This window comes from Canis lupus, chromosome 1 (genome assembly GCF_011100685.1).
Source record: "Canis lupus familiaris isolate Mischka breed German Shepherd chromosome 1, alternate assembly UU_Cfam_GSD_1.0, whole genome shotgun sequence".
Classification (NCBI taxonomy): domain Eukaryota; kingdom Metazoa; phylum Chordata; class Mammalia; order Carnivora; family Canidae; genus Canis; species Canis lupus.
The window spans coordinates 11181222-11202213 of NC_049222.1; the positions used below are offsets into that span (position 1 = coordinate 11181222).

Sequence of the window (20992 nt, forward strand, 5' to 3'; positions counted from 1 at the left end):
TTGTTGTTACAGGGACTAATGCTATATTGTCTATTGCTGTGGTTGTGTCATAAACTTGCTATCTCGTTAGTGCAAGTCCTTCAGATATTGTTCATCAAAATTATCTTGGCCATACGTGGTCCTTTGCATTTCCATACATATTTCATAATCATCTTTTTAATTTATCCAGTAATACAACCTGCTAGGATTTTATTAGGATAGCATTTATATCATGGATCTATTTGTTGATATATGCTGATGTAGTCCTCTAATTCATAAACCCAGTATTTTTATCCATTTTGATCATTAATTTCCATTTGGTTTCTTTGTAGAAGTCTTTAATAATTTTTGTTTAGATATACTTGGGTATTTTTGTTATATATTATGCATTTAATTAAAATAATTTATAAATATATGTTTCTGGTATATACAACGATGGATTTTTGTGTATCTTTTTTCTTAGGACCTTGCTAATCTAATTATCCGGTAAAACTTATAGGTATATTCTTCTTGATTTTCTGACAAAAACACTGTTGCCTTTGAATAATTATTGTAATTTTAAAAGTGTTTTCAATATTTATGTACCTACCTACCTACCTACCTACCTACCCATCCATCCATTACATATGTATCATTGGTCTATCATCATCATAATCTTTAATCATTCATTTTGGTATACATGGCATTGCCTCACTGCATTTTCTAGGAAGTACAATACAATGCTTTAAAAATTAGCAGTGGTAATAAACTTCTTACTTTTTAACTACTTCAGAAGGAAAAGTTCTAACTCTTCACAATTAAATATGATTGCTGTCAAAGTTTAAAAATGCCCTTTATCAGATTTAGAAAGCTGCCTTTTCCCCCCTAATTTTCTGAGTTTTCACTGCAAGTAGAAATGGAATATTTTCAGATGTGTTTTATATATCTAATGACAATTTTTTATTCTTCTTTTTTAAGCCATTAATGTTACAAATTATATTTGTTCATTTTCTACGTTTAAAAGATCCTTAAATTTTAGTAATCAAAAATTCTAAATGCTTTCTCCTATGAAAATAAACATTTTAAAATATTTCAATAAGTATGTTTGACCTTAGCCTGTATTAATTATGTTCTTGTGTAGGATAATATTCACTATATTTTAGAATCAGCTTCAATTTATAATGATGGATGGGTGTTGTTAGGGACTGGGATGACCAGGAGACTGGAGCCACAGTTCCCATAAAACTGTTCAGAGTGATTCTTACAGTAAACAAAGATCATGTCATAAAAGCAGTGATTATGTAAGCCTAGAAAGGTGCTTGAAAAGACCCTCCCTGTGCCATTCATTTTGATTCAAAGATGAGTAATGCAGCTCTGGGATTACTGATAAATGACGGAAGGGTTACTTATGTTTGAATGACAATGAGTAGAAATCAAACATTTGTTTCTTTCAACCATGAAGTGTCCCTTTACCTATTTAACTGGTAATAGGATAAGGGGGGAAGGGGACTGTGGAACAATTATTTTTTTCATTGAAGGACACATTATTGGTCCTATAGTGATTGTTTCACTTTTGTGTATATATATAGCCAGTTCCCAACTGCAAGTGAATGTACAGGTGGATTTTTATTTTTTTTACAAATGACAAGGAAAACATAAATGGAAAACATAAAACAAATCATATCAAAGGGTTTTGTAATTCTTGACTACTCTGATGTTTATTGTTACAGTTTATGTTACTTGACTGTTTCTTAAAGATTTGTGTAGTATTTAAGTTACTGAAGAGGAAAATATGTAGGTTTACTTATGTCTTTTGATTTTTTGTTTTAGAAAAGCCTTTAGAAAATATCTAAAAGGATTTAAAGTTGCTTAACCTATATTTAATGAATTGTGATGTCAATTAAAAAACAAGAAAAAGCTAAATAAAATAAAACAAAGTCAGATAATTAGAGGGATATAAGAAGTGAACATTGCTAAGTTCTGAGTTTTACAACCAATAATTTACAAACCATAAGTAAGAATTAAAAGCAAAACTATACGTAATTTTTTAAAATTCTGTTGCATATTTTTATCATCTTAATTTATTTTATATTTCTTTCATGGTAACTTTATAATAGGATAGACATGTGTAAATGCTCTCTCTTACACACATACACACACAAATATAAGGAGTAAATCACTAACAGTTAATGAATGTCCATTAACAATTGGCTGCCATTAAAACACTGTAGAATTATCTCAATTCTACTTTCGATTTAAAACAGTCATAAATCTCACAAGGGAAAATAATAAATATTTCCCAGAAATTTAACTTAACAAATTCACATTAGAAACTTATTGTGAATATTTGTAATATAATATTGTTTTATCCACTTAATTTCTTAAGAGTTTGACTTTTTGGATTTTCCACACAGAGAAATTATTTTATGTGACTCATTAATATATTACATTAGGTTTTCCATTTAGTAGAGAGCAAGGGAGTGACACGTTAGAACATTGAAGAGGTATATTCTGCTTAGAAGTAAATAAAGCATCAATTAAAAATATCCTTGAAAAAAATGGGAAAAAAAAAACCCGACTTTGTAACTTGTTTTTCTATAAATGAAGTGCAGGGTGATCTGTGAGTCAGTGTATTTTCATGATCTTCCTGGTACTAATTTGTATAGTACTAGGTAAGGAGGTCTAAAGTCTTAATACTAAGAATTTCTTTTGATCAACAACTAATCATATAATGATTTTTAGTATTGCTTCTGAAACTAGATACAGGTAGTGTAGTTCTGGAATCTAGAAATGCACTCCTATAGAAAGAAGTGAAATGGAGACATAGAGAGGAAATATACAAAAAGTAAATGGATGTGTACAAAGAGAGTAGTTAAAAGAACAATTCTTGCCCAATAGAAACTGATTGAATTGATGGTCTCTAAGAATCCTTTCCTCAGAATGACTCTACAATTGCTACAGAAATGCTATTTATTATTTGTTGATTCTTTATTGATTTATTATTATATTGAGATATAATTTACATATAACATCGTGTTATACATTACAATATGTAATGTACCTTGGCATTAGCTAGCATTGTCATCACATCATATATCTTTTGTGGAGGGGGGAGTATTTAAGATCAAATCCCTTAGCAGCTTTGAAATATACAATATAATATTGTTGACCATAATTGCCATACTGTGCATTAGCTCTCCAGAACTTATTCATTTTCTAATTGCAAGTTTCTAGGCTTTGATCAACATTGACTGAATTCTCTTACCTCCAGCCCCTGTTAACCAGCAGTTTACCCTCTGTTTCTACGGGCTCATCTTTTCTAGATTCCATATATAAGTGATATCTTTGTCTATCTCTGTTTAGCATAATGCCCTTAGGCTCCATCCATGTTATCACAAATGGAAGGAATGTATGGTAAAACACTTGAAACTAAGGTGAATACATCTTGAGTGGTTATACAGTATACAAGTGTTAAGTAACTAACAAAATACTAAGACAAAAAAACAAATAGAACATACATTTGAGAGCCACAGTAAAAGTTAACAATTTTATTACGCAGGAAAAGAAGGGCTTCCTTTTTGAGTGTCTCCGCTTATAAAGTTAGATTGTATTGAAAATATTAATGATGCTAGTTGTAAAGAAAATCACATAGGCTACTTGACTCTGATGTTCATGTTGCCATCCTTATTGACACAGAACCATGATGTTTCAGTAAATACGGATTTCCAACAAGATCTATAATGCTATTCCACGTTTACATGAAGATGATTTAAAAGCTAAATGCTTTTAAAGAAATATGGTTAAGAATGAAGTTTAAATGTACAAATACCTTATGTTTTATTGATTGTTATTGAGAACACTTTAGGTCATATCTAGTAGATTTTGTTTTGTACTTAATAAAAAAAGAATTTTTCAAAGTAAATCAGTATTTTATTGAAGGGAATTAAACAGGGAAGATAATTATGCCCATCCTCAACTTGATACTAATTCAAGCACATTTCAATGATTTTTATTAATATTTTATCAACATTCTGTGACTTTTTTTTAGTTATAGGTCACAATATAATTTTTAAAGTAAACTGCTTCCAATTCTCTTTTGATTCTTCCGCTAATGCCAACACCTTTGAAAGACCCTGAATTATACATTATAATGGATCATTTAATAGTTACATTTCATTACAGCATAGATCTACATGTTTAAAATTCTACATTGCCTATAGGAATTAGGGCTATTTTGCATGAGGCTATATTCTCTTGTTTATATAGGATAATATTCGTTTTATAAATCTGAACAAGGAGGGCTCCTCTTTCATTGCATATCATCCACTTGCTTGCTTAAAAGAGAATGCTATATAGAACTGTGTTGTTCAATAATACCACGCTGTTCAATAATATCATAGTCTTAATTTCTTGTTACTATTTATATTTTCTTGAGGAACATTAGTCATCCAGGTGACAGCAACTGATGCTGATGATCCCGCCAGTGGTAATAATGCTCGTCTCCTGTACAGTTTACTACAAGGCCAACCATATTTCTCCATTGAACCAACAACAGGTATTTCTGAATGAAAAAAAAGTGCCATTCAACAGGATTCTACATAGGCAAATGTCAGAGCAAAAATTAATCTGTATATAAACATGTTGTACAGTACACCTGATGTTTCAAAAAATAAATGGGCTGTACTTTTAAACATTTAAATCCTTTTAGGCTTTAGCTGATTTTTCTAACTTTCAGAGATTGAATTTTCCAAATCTACACCACTAGAAAAAATCTGTCTATATGATATAAAACATATGTAAAGAGTATGACAAATCAATTGGAAAAAGAAAAAAAAAACAATTTAAAAACATACTAAAAGACATTTAAAACAATTGGCCAAAAATTTGGTATACAAAAAGCCTACAAGATTAATAAAAATGATTAACCTCAGGAGTAATCAGGAGAATGCAAACTAAACTAAAACCACAGGAGATACCCAATTCTCTATGGAGTCAACACCCATTTCCCTCTGGAGTCAAACATAGGGAGATATTAGCAGTGTCTGTTTAATATATTCACTGTATTCTATAGTGATTTATATAACAGATTATACTTGTAAATCACTTTAGTCCACAATTAAAATACCATCACAATATGGTCCAATTTATCCTTTTGTGATTTTACAGATCTCACAGTCTTTTAATGAACACTTTTCCCAGACACAGTTGAGGACTGGCCATTCTCTTTCTTTGTGTTAGTGTTCCCCAAATTTTTAGGCCAACATCCTCTGTCCTATGCACCACCTTAAATTTCTCCTAGTTTTATTTTTTTCAGTGGTAATTAATTACTTTTTCACTAGTTTTGTAGAAAGTTGATATTTATTATGATCCATCTTGAGTTTGAAAATCTGTGTACATATTTATCTCTATTGGTAGATTATGAATAACTGTTGGTCAAAAACAAACCCTTCTTTATATATCATGACTTAAAATAGACTTTAACATCACAGGTGCACAATATTTTTTGCATAAATTTGGTTTTGCAATTTACACATTTACTTATAATTAACTTTCTTCAAATTTAAGGGAGAAGTTTAAAAAAGGGAGAAGCTAATTGTAGCACATGAATATTATGTTAGGGAAGATAGCAGAAAATAATTTGAGGTAAAAATAAGATATTCTTCTTTTCTACCTGCAGATTATATTAACATACTTATTTTCTTAAGGGTTTACTGGTGTTTTTAGTATTCTGATGATTACTTTAAACTCTAGACAGAGTTGGCATTTATTGTTGTTATTATTATTGTTAATTAATATTATTATTATTTTCTCCAAGACAGTGTCTAGCATATTGTAGTGACTTAAAATGTGTCAAAAGAATTATTGTATGATTGAATTCTTAAGAAATTAACTATGAGAATACCATGATTAATATGAAATAATAAATTATGTTTTATTACATTTTTAAAGGAGTTATAAGAATATCTTCTAAAATGGATAGAGAACTGCAAGATGAGTATTGGGTAATTATTCAAGCCAAAGATATGATTGGTCTGCCTGGAGCTCTGTCTGGAACAACAAGTGTATTAATTAAACTTTCTGATGTTAACGACAATAAACCTATATTTAAGGAAAGTAAGTTGAAAACATCTTAAATTCTCATTAAAACATAATTATACTTACGTTAAATATATGCAGATAGTAGGGTTTTGCATCTAAAGCACTACAACAGCACTAGAATTGTATAAAATAAATTTGTCAATTATTCTATATGTGATTATTTTTATTAGTGTGAAGAAACAAATATAAATAAAAAACTAATGTGGCTTTTTAAATTGCTTCTATAACAATTTCCGCAAATTTCATGTCTTAAATTATTACCTTAATGAAACCTGTTGTAGGTGTCACCATATTAAATTCAAGGTGTCTGCAGGGCTGTGTTCCAAGGATCCAGGGGAGAATCCATTTCTTTGGATTTGGTTGATGACAAAATTCAGTTTTTTATGTTTGTAGGATTAAGGTCACTGTTTCCTTGATGGCTGTCAGCTGAAGGACACTGTTAGCTCCTTAAGGCATCTTTCTGATTCTTGTATAAACTCATGCACCTCAAACACAGCAAAAGGTGTTACATCCTACACACACTGTCATCTCTCTGACCTGCACTTTTGCCTCTTCTTCACTTTAAGGACTGATGTGATTAGATCAGGCCCACTTGGATAAACCAAGACAATCTCCATATCTCAAGGTCAGCAGATTAGCAATATGAATTCTACCTGCAACATTAATTACCTTTTTTCACTTTATGTTATATATTCACAGGTTCTGAGGTATTAGAACACAGATATTTTGGGGGATTTATTGTTTTGTCTACTGTGAGTAATTATCTCAAGTGATACTATTTTATTTTTTAATTTTAATTTTGTTTGATATTTTAAAACTAAGAACAAATAAAAACAATTCACCTATTTCTATATTCACCTATGATTTACGCATATGAATATATACACACACACACACACAATCTTTCATATATAAGAGAGATCATATGGTCTTTGTCTTCCTCTGACTTATTTCACTTAGTATAATGCCCTTGAGGTCTATTATGTTGTTGCAAATGACAAGATATCATTCTTCTTTATGAATAAGTAATATTCCTCTGTGTGTGTGCATGTGTGTATATGTGTGTATGATAATTTCTTTATCCATGCATCCATTGATGGGTATTTAGTTTGTTTCCGTATTTTGACTATTGTGAATAATAATGCAATGAGCATGATAGTGCAGATACCTTTTCTAGTGTTTTCACTTTTTTGGATGGATACCCAGGAATGGAATTGTTAGATCATAAGGTAGTTCTATGTTTAATTTTTCGAAAAACTACCATACTGTTTTCTACGATGGGTACACAAATTTATTCCCACTAACCATGTACGAGGGTTCCCTTTTCTCCACATCCACACCATCACTTCTTATTTCTGGTCTTTTAAATAATAGCCATTCTAACAGATGTGAGGTAATATTTCATTATGGTTTTGATTTGCATTTCCCTGATGATTAATGATATAGAGCATTGTTTCATAGATCTGTTAACCATCTGTATGCCTTCTTTGGAAAAATGTCTGTTCAGGTCTTGTGTCCATTTTTAATATTATTATTATTATTATTATTATTATTAGATAATGAGTTGTATGAGTTCCTATATATTTTGGATGTTAATATCTTATCAGATATATAATTTACACATATTTCCTCTCATCAGTAAATTCTCTTTTCATCATTTTGATGGTTTCCTTTGCTGTGCAGAAGCTTTTAGTTTGATATAGTACACTCAATTTTTCTATTGTTGTTTTTGTTTTTGATATTAGATATAAAAAAATCATAACCAAGACCTAGGTCAGGGAGCTTACTGCCTATGTTTTCTTCTAAAAGTTTTATGGTTTCAGGTCTTAGTTCAAGTCTTTAATCCATTTTGAGTTAATTTTTGTGTATGGTGTAAGATAGTGTCCTGTTGCATTCTTTTTCATTTGGTTGTCAAATTTTCCCAATAGCATTTATTAAAGAGACTGACATTACCTATTGCATATTTTTGGCTCCTTTGACATAAATTAACTGACCATATATGTGTGGATATATTGTACTTTTGTTGCATGAATAGGCCCCAATTGCTCTGATAAGTAATAAGTACAAGTTAAATCACGTGTTGTGTTTCAGAAGGAGTTTCTTGTGAAAGTCTGGGAGAAATTATTTTTTTCTTAGGAGATTCCCCTCACCCCAGGGGATTCTTTCTTAGCAACAGAAATGCATTTACAAGCAATTCTAGAAATCATGAGCAATTATCATGATAGGTGGAATATATAAGCAAGTATCAAAGAGAAAAGTAGATCACGCACTGACATACACACACACACACACACACGTCCCCCTAAGTGATGCAGACATGATGCAGTTCAGCTAATTTGTGCAAAGCCCAGAGTTATTAGATCTTCTGACTTTTCAAAAAAATTATAAATCTGGATGTATTTCTGGACTGTTGTCAAATTTAAAATTTTTCAGTTTAATGTGGCCATTTTTAAAAATAAAAATCATATAGATTTAAGGTATGCAATATGAAGTTTTGATATCATATACATAGTGAAATCATTACTAGACAAGCTAATTAACATATCCATCTCCTCACATTGTTACGTTGTGTGGGGGTGTGTGGTGAGAGCACCTGAGATGTTCTCTCAGAAAATCCCCATTATATAATACAGTAGTATCAACTATAGTCACCAAGCTGTACACTGGATTTTTAAACTTATTTATCCTACATCATTGCAGCTTTGTATCATTTGAGTCACCGCTCCTGATTTCTTTATAAGTCAATGAAACAGCTCCTCTTTGGATGGAATTTAGGTAATAAGGCAGCAGTTTGTGACCTTCATCTCCACGTTATAAATGCATCGTGTATATGACTATCTCTACAAAGTGTGTGTCCTAAAGACAGGAAGGTGATGTGTAATGTAATCTGAAATACTCAGGACTTTATGAAATGACTGCCATATAATAAATACAGAAAAATATATTGAATAAATCTAGTCTATGTTTTATTCAGATGAAGGTGAAATAATAAGCTGAAGAATCTGGAAGGCAGTACGCCCAAAGAATGTTTGTTGAGACAAAAATGCCCTTGAAGTTTCTGCTGCCATCCTTATTTCTTCTCATTTTTCTTAACTTTAACATCATAAACATTGATAAACATAATATCTATAAGTATAAATAACAATGTATGTATACATTGACATATATCTGAACAAATTAGAATATTTAAAATAGTTTCTAAAATTCTTATAGCTAACCACACCCCTCATGTAAAATGATAGCATTACTATTTTCAAATTTGAGTGTGGTGAACATGATTCTAGTACCATAAAGTTACCTCACTCTTTAAAATAGTTTTCTCTGTTTCCATGCCACACTATAATCATGTGAATATATGTGTATTGGCTGTTGTTCCAGAACAGAAGCATGCTGACCTCCTTATTCTTTAAACTATTTTCCCTGATTTTAATCCTATTGTCCTCCTCTCATTTTAAATATTTAATACATATCTCCTCTGAAATGTACAACCTCCCCTCACCTCTCAATCAAGGGCATCTACTCTGCCTGTTAATTACTATTAACATTCAAACATGTGGTTGTCATTGTTTTCATCTTAAAGACAAAACAAAATAAATACATTATTGATTCACTTCTGTATCTAGCTAATCATGCTTCATTTTCTTTTCCTTTAGAGAAAAGAATTTTTAAAATGTTGAGGGGTGCTTGGGTGGCTCAGTTGGTTAGGCATCTGCCTTGGGCTCAGGTCATGATCTTAGGGTACTGGTTTCAAGCCCCGTGCTGGGTTCCCTGCAAGCAGGGAGTCTGCTTCTCCCTCTCCCTTTGTGCATGCTCTTTCTCTCTTTCTCTCAAGTAAGTAAATAAAATCCTTAAAAAATATGAAATGTCAAACTCATTATCTTATTTGCTGTCTTTTAAACTCTCTGGAGACCACTCCAGTAGAGTTTCATCCACACTGCTTGGCCAAACTGATCCAGTCAATTCTATCAATAATCTATGTGCAATCAAATCCAATAAATTATCAGTCCTAATATAGTGTCATTTTTCAGCAAGATTTGATAGGGATTACTCCATTCTTATGTGCTTTTTCATCTATCTCAGTGGTCACTTTTTAATCACTTTGTGTATTTCTACTATCAGGCCTTAGAATATCATTTCTCATCCTTTTTCATTCACTCCTTGATATTCTCATCTGGCCACGTGACTTTAAATGCTACCTCTATGCTGACTCTCCCAGATACATACCTCCAGTATAAACCAACCCCTGCACTGAACTACACATGTGTGTATATACAACTGTCTACTCAGTATCTTCATTTATGTGCTATATATATTTAAACTAGACATATATTTGAGTTTCTGATCATGCCTATCTTCTCCTCTAAAACTCTTCTTTTCATAGCTTTTCTCATTTCAAAGACTATCAAATCCAGCCTTTGTATTGCTCAAGGCAAAATCTCGCCATTCAATTCAATTTAAACAACCCAACTTTGATTACACTGAGCCAAATCTACTTCAATTCTAATTTCCAACTCCGACTGAATTGATGATCAATTTTGCAAAATTCTTGCTAGTCTCTGATTTTCAATGTTCTGTGACTGCATGTGCACATGTGATCTCTCTCTCTCTCTCTCTCTCTCACACACACACACACACAAACACACACAATCTCTCCTAATAAAAAACAAAACTTATTTGTTTAAAGATTTTGAAGTCACCTTCCCCTCTATTCTTTCTCTCATATCCGAAATTCAGTCCTCTGCTGATAACTGTGGGTTCTATCTTTTAAAAATACCCCTAATCTATTTCTCAACAATTGTATTTGCAACTGTAGTTCATACTACCCTCTTAATTTGTCTCCATTATTGTCATAGGCTTCCATCTAGTCTTTCTGCTTCCACCTCTGTTCTCCTCTGGTCTACTTCCAACACAACTTGAGTGACTTTGCTGAAATGCAGGTCAGATTATATCACTCAAATGTCTTACCATGTCACTCACAGAAAAAGTCACAGGCCTTAATATAACCTCCATTGTCCTAAACAATTTGCCATTATCCAGTCCTATTCTATTACTTCTGGGAGCTCATGTACTAGCATTCTACCCTTTTTTTCATGGACAAACCAACACCAGGCAATTGATCTACCTAGGTCACTGGAAAACTTTAACCACTGGTTTTGTGGCCTTTTGGCTTGCACTTCCCTCTTCCTGAAATTCTGTTTTCTATAGTATGCATTTTCCCACAATGGAAAAATCACACAACCACTTTGCAGCACAGTTAAGCTGTTGCTTCCTGAAGATTGTAAAAATATTAGCAACTTTTAAGTGACATTTCTCCCATTTTAAAAAAAGAGAGGATAATCTCACAAGGCAATCTGTGAAGTGACTTGCTATATTCTAAGAAAATCAGTCTCTTTAAAAAAAAATTTTATTACATGTTCCTTTTTTAAATTCTACAAAGTTTCATTTCTTTTGTTATAAAGATGTATTTATTTGAGAGAGAGAGAGACAGACAGACAGAGAAAGAGGGCATAATTGAGGGAAGGGGCAAAGGGAGAGGGAGAAGCAGACTCCTTACTGAGACAGGAGCCTGATGTGGGGCTTGATCCCAGGACCCTGAGAACTGGACCTGAGCCACAGTCAAATGCTTAACCAAAGGAGCAATCCAGGGCCCCCAAGTTTCATTCTTTAGAATAATGACATATATTATTATTTCCCACATTTTAACATAAATCACAAATAATAACTTACAAATGGCTATCAACTTTATGCAAGTTACTTCTGAAAAATAAAGGAAGCAAAGCTAATTATTTACATCTATGTATTTCAAATATAAGTGCCATTGTTTTCATGTAACCAAAAGGATGGGGTCATCTGATTTCAGCATGGTTTTCAAACTACTACATCCATTCACTAAGTCCTGTGGATCCCGCCCCCCCTTTTTTTTTTCATTTCCACTATGGCCAATGCACTCAGGCTCAGAATCTAAAATCAGACTATTACACTTACACCTCACTTATTTATTCTCTCCCATCTCTAATTCACACTTACATTTACTAGTAACTTTAGGTATCAGAGTGAAATTGAAAACTATTTATCAAATTTAATTGGGATGGTTGAAGGATATAATAAAAAAAAATAAATCCAAAAATATCAGCAAAGTATACATATGAATAGAAGTTTGGAAAATATATGTACTGGTGATAGGACTTCCTAAGCTATATTTGAGAGAGATTAATAGATGCTCAAGTAGGATATTAGGGAAATACAAAATACAGATTACAAAAAGAAAGGATAGATAGATAAATGGATAGATAGATAGATAGATGTTAGATAGATAGATATTGATTTGGGAAAAGTTAACTGGTAGAAAGTGAGGGTATGGATTTTCCCATAGTCCACAAAAAAGGGTGCTAAAATTGAGAGTTCCTTATGTTTATTATTTGTGTGAAGTATCTGCATTTTGTTTTTAAAGGGTTATACCGTCTAACTGTTTCTGAATCTGCACCCACTGGGACTTCAATAGGAAGAATCATGGCATATGATAATGACATTGGAGAGAATGCAGAAATGGATTACAGCATTGAAGATGATTCACAGACATTTGACATAATAACTAATAATGAGACACAAGAAGGAATAGTTATATTAAAAAAGGTAGATATATTTATAATATTTACTTCACAGAATGATAAAAATCAAATCAGAAATACATATAATTATTTTGTATAGCCAGTTAGTTATTGCTTCATTAAGTAATTGAAATGAGAACTGAATTGAAATGTGATTTATGGTTTAGGGAGCAAAGGAACTCAGAGATGAGACAGAGGTATTACAGAGTCTCAAATTATTTGTAGAGTAGTTTTTTAAATTATTTTTTAAAGATTTTTAGAGGACAAGCTTTTTGGAAAGATCTTAAAATTAATACTCAATCCTATAGGATATTTATGCCCAGAAAAGTATAATTTTAATCCTAAAATCCAAAACATTTTGTAATAGATATAAATAACAAAACACAGAGATTTGCTATGCGGCTGCTTAATGATAATATCAGAGGGATCTAAGCAAGTACATGAGAAGCAAAATGTAACTAAAAAGCAACTAAGACTTAATAACCCAAACTTTTTTTTTTTTTAAATAATACCTTGGGTTAATGAAGCCGTTTATTCTTCTGCACACTGTATTTCTTTGTAGAAAGTGGATTTTGAGCACCAGAACCACTATCTTATCAGAGCAAATGTTAAAAACCGCCATGTTGCTGAGCACCTTATGGAATACCATGTTGAAGCTTCCACCACCTTCGTAAGGGTCCAGGTAGAGGATGAGGATGAGCCTCCTGTTTTCCTCCTCCCATATTACCTATTTGAAATCTTGGAAGAAAGCCCACATGGATCATTTGTAGGCATGGTCTCTGCTACAGATCCAGATCAGAGGAAATCTCCCATCAGGTATGTGTGCAAAGCAGCTTTGTATTAATAAATGAGTGATTACAAGTTAGCCTGAAAATAAAATGTCATAGAAATGTAACAAAGATAAATCTGTTATTCCTTTATGTGGCACTTATTAAAGGTGCAACAGTTTAAACCAGTTAACTATTGATAAAGTTGTGGTAAAATAAGCAATTATGGCTGTACAGTTGTCAGTCACCAACCAGAATTCAATGAAATCAGTTCTATTAATTGGGGTGAGGGAAAAGAAACCATTGATTATGCTAAGTCAGAAGCAAATCTGAACAAAATATGCTCTATTTAAATACTACTAAATTAATATTTAAAAATTGAGAAAGCTTTCACAGGATACCCCTTAAAATAGTAACATGAAATTAGTCCACTTGGTTAGGAACAAGTTTCTGTGTTGCAATTAAATAATATTTACCATCTATTAATCTAGTCTGTTATTTTCAGGTGCTATATTTTCATATTTTTTCAGTATTTGACTGTAGACCTGGTCAGACAGGAAAACAAAACCTGTTACATGTCTCCTTCCACCACCTTCCCTTATTCCTCTGTTCTCCATGCTTCACAGTTCTGAGAATTTTACAAACTTCCATGTATTTATTAAGATGTGGCTATTGCTTTGTATTTTGTAGGGGCTTTGATTCAAAGAAGCTTCTTTTAAGTTTTTGAAACAGAGAAATGCTCCCACTTTCCCAGTGTAATTCCTAGTCATAAAACACCGCCTTCTGATATTTAGATATAGTTCCCACTTAGTAATAGTACTTTCTGTAATAAATATAAGTATATTTGTCATATTTCATGTATATAATTATAACCCAGTAATTAGATTTTTAAAAGTAGTATATATAGTCACCTATGTATTTTGAGAATACTAAGGAATACATAATTCTAAAATAATGCCTTTACAGATTAAGATGTTTATTATACTATCATTTATAATAATGAAACATTGGAAACAATTTAAATATCTAATCATAGTGGTATAAGTAGGCGATGGATGATAAATGCTTGAAATGATGCTTATAAACATAGCATAATTTAAAAATAATACAAAATTACTAGAGTTGTGTGTTTACTACAAGTAAAAATATTACCTATCTATGAGCCACATAAGTGAGCCACACCCAAATATTAATAGGTGTTATGCGTTTTTTAGTATCACTATTGGTGGTTACTTGATTTTCTACCAAGAATATTTTAGCTAATAGTTTTTCCCTTTATACTGAAATTAATCACTGTAAACATTTTTTAGTGCCTATCAAAAGAATGCTTTTAATGTCTTTTATGGACATTGTTTCATTTGGAGATGCCTTTTTAAAAAAGATTTATTTATTTATTTATTTATTTATTTATTTATTTATTTATTCATGAGAGAGACACAAGAGAGAGGCAAAGGCACAGGCAGAGGGAGAATCAGGCTCCTTGCAAGGAACCCAGTGTGGGACTTGATTCTGGAACCGGGATCATGCCCTGAGCCAAAGGCATACATTCAACCACTGAGCCACCCTGGTATCCCTGGAGGTGCCTTTTATATAAGACTGCTTTTCATATGTTTGTTAGGATGAAAATAGCCATTGAACACATTTCAGTAGGTATCCACCCACTGTTTTTGTTTTTATGGTTTTTTGGGGGAACAAAAGATCCAGAAAATGTTTGAAATCCAATGCTAAATGAGTTCAATTGACTTTTAGTGTGATATATCTTCCTTAATACTCACTTGCTACTACGTAGCAAGACATATAGAAACCAAAGGAAATTAAAGGGCATTCTATTTTGCCCTCAGGGTGTTCCCCATTTTGAGGAAAGAAATTAACATATAGAAAACAAATTGCTTTACACCTAATTCAAATAACTCATATTAACTTAGTTTTTCCCTCCATGTAAGAATTACCTGATATTTCTCCAAAGTATGGAGATTCTCAGGCTCAGTTTCAGCAAGTCTTCGGTGAGATTAACTGGTTTAACAAAGTATTCTCACCATTGTTGTCATTGTTAAGTGCAGAAAAGCTTGAGAAAATATCCCTTGAACATGAATTATAATAATAAGGTTTGTGGTGAATGTCTAAGAAAAATGGGGTGTAGATATTAAGAAAGAATGCAATAATTAGACCTGAAATTGGTCAGTCTTCAGCAAGACAACTGAGGGCAGGGGAAGAATAGACAAAAATTAACATTATCAGAAAGAGCATAACTTTTGATCCCATAAACATTAAACAATATTATAGGGAAAAGCCATGAATGACTCCAAGTCAAGAATTCAGACCAATTCCTTAGGAAAGTCCAAACATTCACATAAAAAGATAAATAACCTGGGTAGTCATGTATGTGACAAATAGGAAGAGCTTTGTGGGTTTTTGGGAATATAGGAGTCTTCTGTGGAAGAGGTTGTCATTAAACCTCTTTCATCTGTGTTCTAATGGAAGCACTTAAAAATCCTTGAAACACCTAGTAGATCTGCAGCCTACTTGGAAAAATCCCCATTTGTTTCTGGGGGTGGCTTTTGTGTGTCTCAGTTGCTTTATCTGTGAAGTGGGAATAGTACTTTCGTAGAGGCATATGAGGATTAAGAACACGAGGCATAGACATCTGGAGAAGCATGCGTGGAAGAACCATTTGTTTACCATTCAGGCAAGAGCTGTTGGCAATGGGAGAATGTGGGCACATTGTATTCATTCAGCATTTTTGTAGGAACGAAGAGTTGCATAAAAAAGAAATCCAAAATCAACCAAACATCAAAACTTCACATTTTAAGCTTTTGGCTCAAGCTCTTTCTAAAATGTATTGCACAAAACTTTCCTTTCTTAAATAGCGCATATTGACTATTTTAAAATGTTACTGATGATGCAAGGTCATGATCCTTAAAAACTTTTATTTGAAAATTACTTCAAACATTTGATTGGTTTTACTTGGAATGATTTATTATAGAAACAGCCTATTCTAGTTGCTCAATACAAGATATTAACGATTAAACTACTATTGCTCTTTGCCAACAGATCTGCTTTGAGTAGGAAATGTGACCATTTGTGGATATGGCAGTAAATTGCTTATAAAAGTTTAAAATGGGATTGAATTGAAACCAAATTCCTTTAAAGCTGAATTCTCTGTAACTTCTATTTTAATTCCCCCCTGAACACCAGTCTACAAATCAGTGTGATATTTTTAGAGACCTGTCAATTCAAGATTAAAATATTCTCATCTTGCCACATAATTATGGCAAACCTCATTGATGTCTCATCAAAGTCTTCAGGAATATATGTGCAATGAGAAGTCATCATTGAACCCAAGTTATTACTCTTCTTTAATTTTTATTATTAATCATTTGCAAGTAGATAACACATATTGAGTACTTCAAAGGCTTCTTTCATTGTGAGTTTGAGATCATTTTCCAGGCCTTTGCATGAGGGAATTTTATCTGGCTTCTTTCCATGCATGCTCTAACAGCATATTCCATCTACTATCTTACTTTTGGAGGATACACACACACACACACACACACACACACACAAAAAAAAAAAACCAACATCTCATTTTTATTAAATATTATCAAAGCATTTTTCTTTAAACAAACAAAACCAAACAGTTCTCATATGTCAGCAATCAGGTAATTATAGTATCATGCAGATTTAGCAAGCATCTATATGGGTAGGAAAGAAACTCAGCAGTTTAGGGTGAGGATATGCTTTACATTGCTTCAAAGGAGAAAAAAGGGTTAAGAAGCATTAATTTTTACTGCTATTTAATTGTACTTCTCTTAATTTTGCAAATGACATTTTTACCATTTCTTTTTAGCTAAATCCTTCACTTGTTAAAATTTTCTCTTGGGATTGAGAATCAATTACGTGTTTAGATTTAGCATACATCAATTTAAATCTGAGACCATTTTAGTTTAGTTCTTTTCTTTTTAATCCTCACTGAGTGGAATCTTGAATATATGCATGCACCTTTCTAAAATTGTTCAGCATTACATTATCTATATGGAGTACGCATTTAATTTGTCTAATTGCCTCAAAAGGGTTTTATATATCACAGTTATACAGAGAAAATAATAAAATTAAAGAGTCCTTTTTCTTTGGTGCAGGTATTCTATTACCAGAAGCAAAGTGTTCAGTATTGATGACAATGGTACAATCATAACAACTAACCCTCTTGATCGAGAGATTAGTGCTTGGTACAACCTAAGTATTACAGCCACAGAAAAATGTAAGTACTCATTTAGGACCACACATTGGCTCAGCATATATTTTCAACCATTCAATAATCTCCAAATGTAGGGAAAGAAGCTAGCTTAAAATTTATTGGAATTGGAGTTAAATTATATATATATATATATATATATATATTCATATATGTGTATTTTATTTTATCATTTTAGATTACCAGTGTCTATTCATTCCTTTTATAGCTTATTTATATACTTACCACTAAATACTTTAAGACTTTTTATTGTGAAAAAAATGAATATAAATTTTGCAAGATTTTTAAAACTGGGATATATTTAATATATATTTTCTATAGGTTCTCTTAGAAGTTATGAATTTAATGAAAAAAAAAAGTCTTATGTACATCTCCCCCTTCAAATTTCACCCTTAAAAAATACATATAGGTGGAAAGAAGTTATAATATTCATTTCATAGGAATCTTCCACTTAGAGAAAAATTTCAATTTAGAGAAATGTTTAATTAATGTTATACATTTTTACTACTATCCAAGGAGTAGTAAACCTAATGAATGGGACTTAAAAGTAATTTAAAAATGTCTAGTAATATCATACCATTTAACCATAATCAGTTTAGACTGACTGTATGAGTTCATGAGGACACTATTCTGGAAATAAAATACAGAATGCCTGTGCCTTGTTCTATTTCTGGATCAAAGTGTTAGCTATATACTTGGATATTAGGGATAGGGTAACACTCCAACACAGCCTTTTAAAACTTCAGGCATTTACATATTTCAATGAAATTATGGGAAAAATATGAAGGAGTCAAACAACTAAAATTCATTGGTACATCAAAAACAGTAATCATAGTCAAGACATTTTCAAATTAAGCTTATAGTGGAAGCTGTGCTAACAGTCACATCTTCAGTACTCAGTGGGGACCAATTGTTATTGTTATTTATTTGTCTTTATTTATGTTTTTTAGTTTTGGGGTTTTGCTTCCAGAATTAGGCAGATGATTCCATTTTCAGATTGTAAAAAGTAGATAAAATTGTCCTAATTTACTACTTGTATAGTGTCTTCAAAATTATCAATTAATTTGTTATTAAGTCAAACATATTAATTAATTCAAGCTCAAAGGAATAGATACAATACAATATAAAAGATGATCAAGATCATTCCCTTTATTTAATTGATAGGCTTACTTTATATGGTTCAGTAAATAATTAAATTTTTGAATGTGAAATATTCTGGAATGCATCCTTTATAATTGATTTTGCATAAATTTTAATTTACTTTTCTGGCTTGTGTGGTTTTTTTTTTTAAACCTTTAAACATATATCTTATTTCTTACTTTATTAAGCAGTTGACTGGGGATATGGTGGAGTGGAAAGCATCTCCTGCATATTTTTTTTTGTCATGCATTGAATAGCTCTGTGTATGGAAACACTGCAGGAGGACTGGGTCTGGGTTTTGAATTTTCCATTTAACTTAACAACAAAGAATAATAAGCAAATGTTAGAAGGAATAAAAGTCTGCTGTAACAGAAGAAATGCCAAGGCTCTTGGTGTCAGAAAACACAAAGATGTGTATTCTAAAAGCAAGAGGTTTATTCATTGGGTTTTTTGAGAACAAATTATTTACAATATCACTATTTACAAAACTATTGAGAAAAAGAATTCAAATCAGTTCAAGGGAAGGATAGACATCTTTGAAAATACGTTTCTCTATAAAATGCTATTTTATCTATTACAAGAGCATGTTTTAATAAATGTATATAAGCTGTGAGCTTATTTTATATTCAAGGGAGATTTTTGTGAGAATATATCGTTTAGTTTGTGTTAAATTAGAGGTACTACAATGTGAGTTATAGAAAGCAGAATCTTTAAGATGTATTATGTGTGTTCTGAGACACAAAGCATTCTAATATTTTAAGAATGAATAGAAAGAAGGATGAATGAGTAATTGGTATGAAAGGTTGCAAGATAAGTCAATTATGCAATTCCCATTAAAAACATGATTATATCAAAAAGATGTCTTGAAGATCTCTAGAGAGACACTGAAATATTTTTGCTTGGCCCCCACCCTTTTTTGGAAGACAGTGGAGTTAAATTGTAGTGTTACAAAATAAAATAAAAATAATAACACAAATCTCTGGTTGCAAGATAGCTGCTGTCAAAAAAATATTCATTCAACATACATATGTATATTTGCATATATACTACAAAGTATATTATCTATTCCATTTAATTATGTCACTACATACTGTGTTCAGAGGTGATATTCAAAGACTCAGCGACCCACTCAACAGAAATAATCAGATGAGACTTAAGATCTTACTGACGTATTACTCCTTACCAGTTGATCAACAGGCTTCACTTTATTAGAAAAAACAATGGTCCCAAATGTTCAATATAATGTACTTACATATGTGGGTGGGTGTGCGAACAGATAATATTCAGGAAATTGCACTGTTTCAACTATTTACAATATTACTTACTACATAGGTTGCACTAAGACCATAGATATTATAATGTGTATATATTGAGGAAAATAAAAAGAGAATAACAATGACATTAAACAGTGGGTACCATTTATTATTCATGGAGAAAAAATCTGCTATGTCATTTCTTACATTTTTAGATATTTGCTTATAAAATACAAAATTTGCAAAGTGGCCATGAGTATTGGTGAGTTTTCAGGAATTACATTGTATTAAATAGATTACTTTAATTGCACATAGTTATGTAAATATATATATGATTATAAAAGTATATATATATATGAATATATTTTTTGTGTGAAATTCTACATTTAGTAGCATTTTTACAGCTCTTAATAAAAATTTGAGGCAAACATCACTCCTATTTCAGAGAAGATGAATCTGAAACTTAACGCAGTTTATTTGCCCAGCTGCTAACTGATGAAACTGGGGATAGATCACAATCCTACCAGATTCCAAAGCCTATGTCTTAATCCTATGCCACACTATGTCACATTGTCTCTTACTGAGAATGTGAAAAATATTTGCTTTCGATGTTTTCTGATTTAAATATATATATATCAATAATCTTAACCAAGTTTCATTTTACATTTTTATTCTTAAAAAATAAAGTTTAATTGCAAAGTTACTGCACTTAGTGACTCCAGTGTAGGATCTAAATCAATTCATGTTGTCTGACCATGTCAGGGTCCAACAGTTGATAATCTCTGTAAGTATGTTAGCTAAATTCTACTTTGATACTTGTTCTGACTGTGCTCTGAGGTGTGCTCATCTCATTCTGTTGCTGTCGCTTTGTCCATGTTCATTTGTTGATGAAAGCATGTGTACTAGTGATGTGAT

The 20992-nt window shown here is 31.7% G+C and overlaps 1 protein-coding gene across 2 annotated transcripts in view; it reads left to right on the plus strand.

Moving 5' to 3' along the window:
* The window catches only part of CDH19 (cadherin 19), a 94507-nt gene that overhangs the window by 36630 nt on the left and 36885 nt on the right, over positions 1-20992 (plus strand). Inside the window, exons 4-8 of one of the 2 annotated variants that reach the window (XM_038525832.1) lie at positions 4403-4513; positions 5908-6072; positions 12509-12690; positions 13228-13481; positions 17569-17690. In XM_038525832.1, the coding sequence (XP_038381760.1) occupies positions 4403-4513; positions 5908-6072; positions 12509-12690; positions 13228-13481; positions 17569-17690 (834 nt within the window). Of the gene's footprint in view, positions 1-4393; positions 4514-5907; positions 6073-12508; positions 12691-13227; positions 13482-17568; positions 17691-20992 lie in introns of both variants that reach the window. The other variant, XM_038525831.1, reaches the window with a different exon arrangement.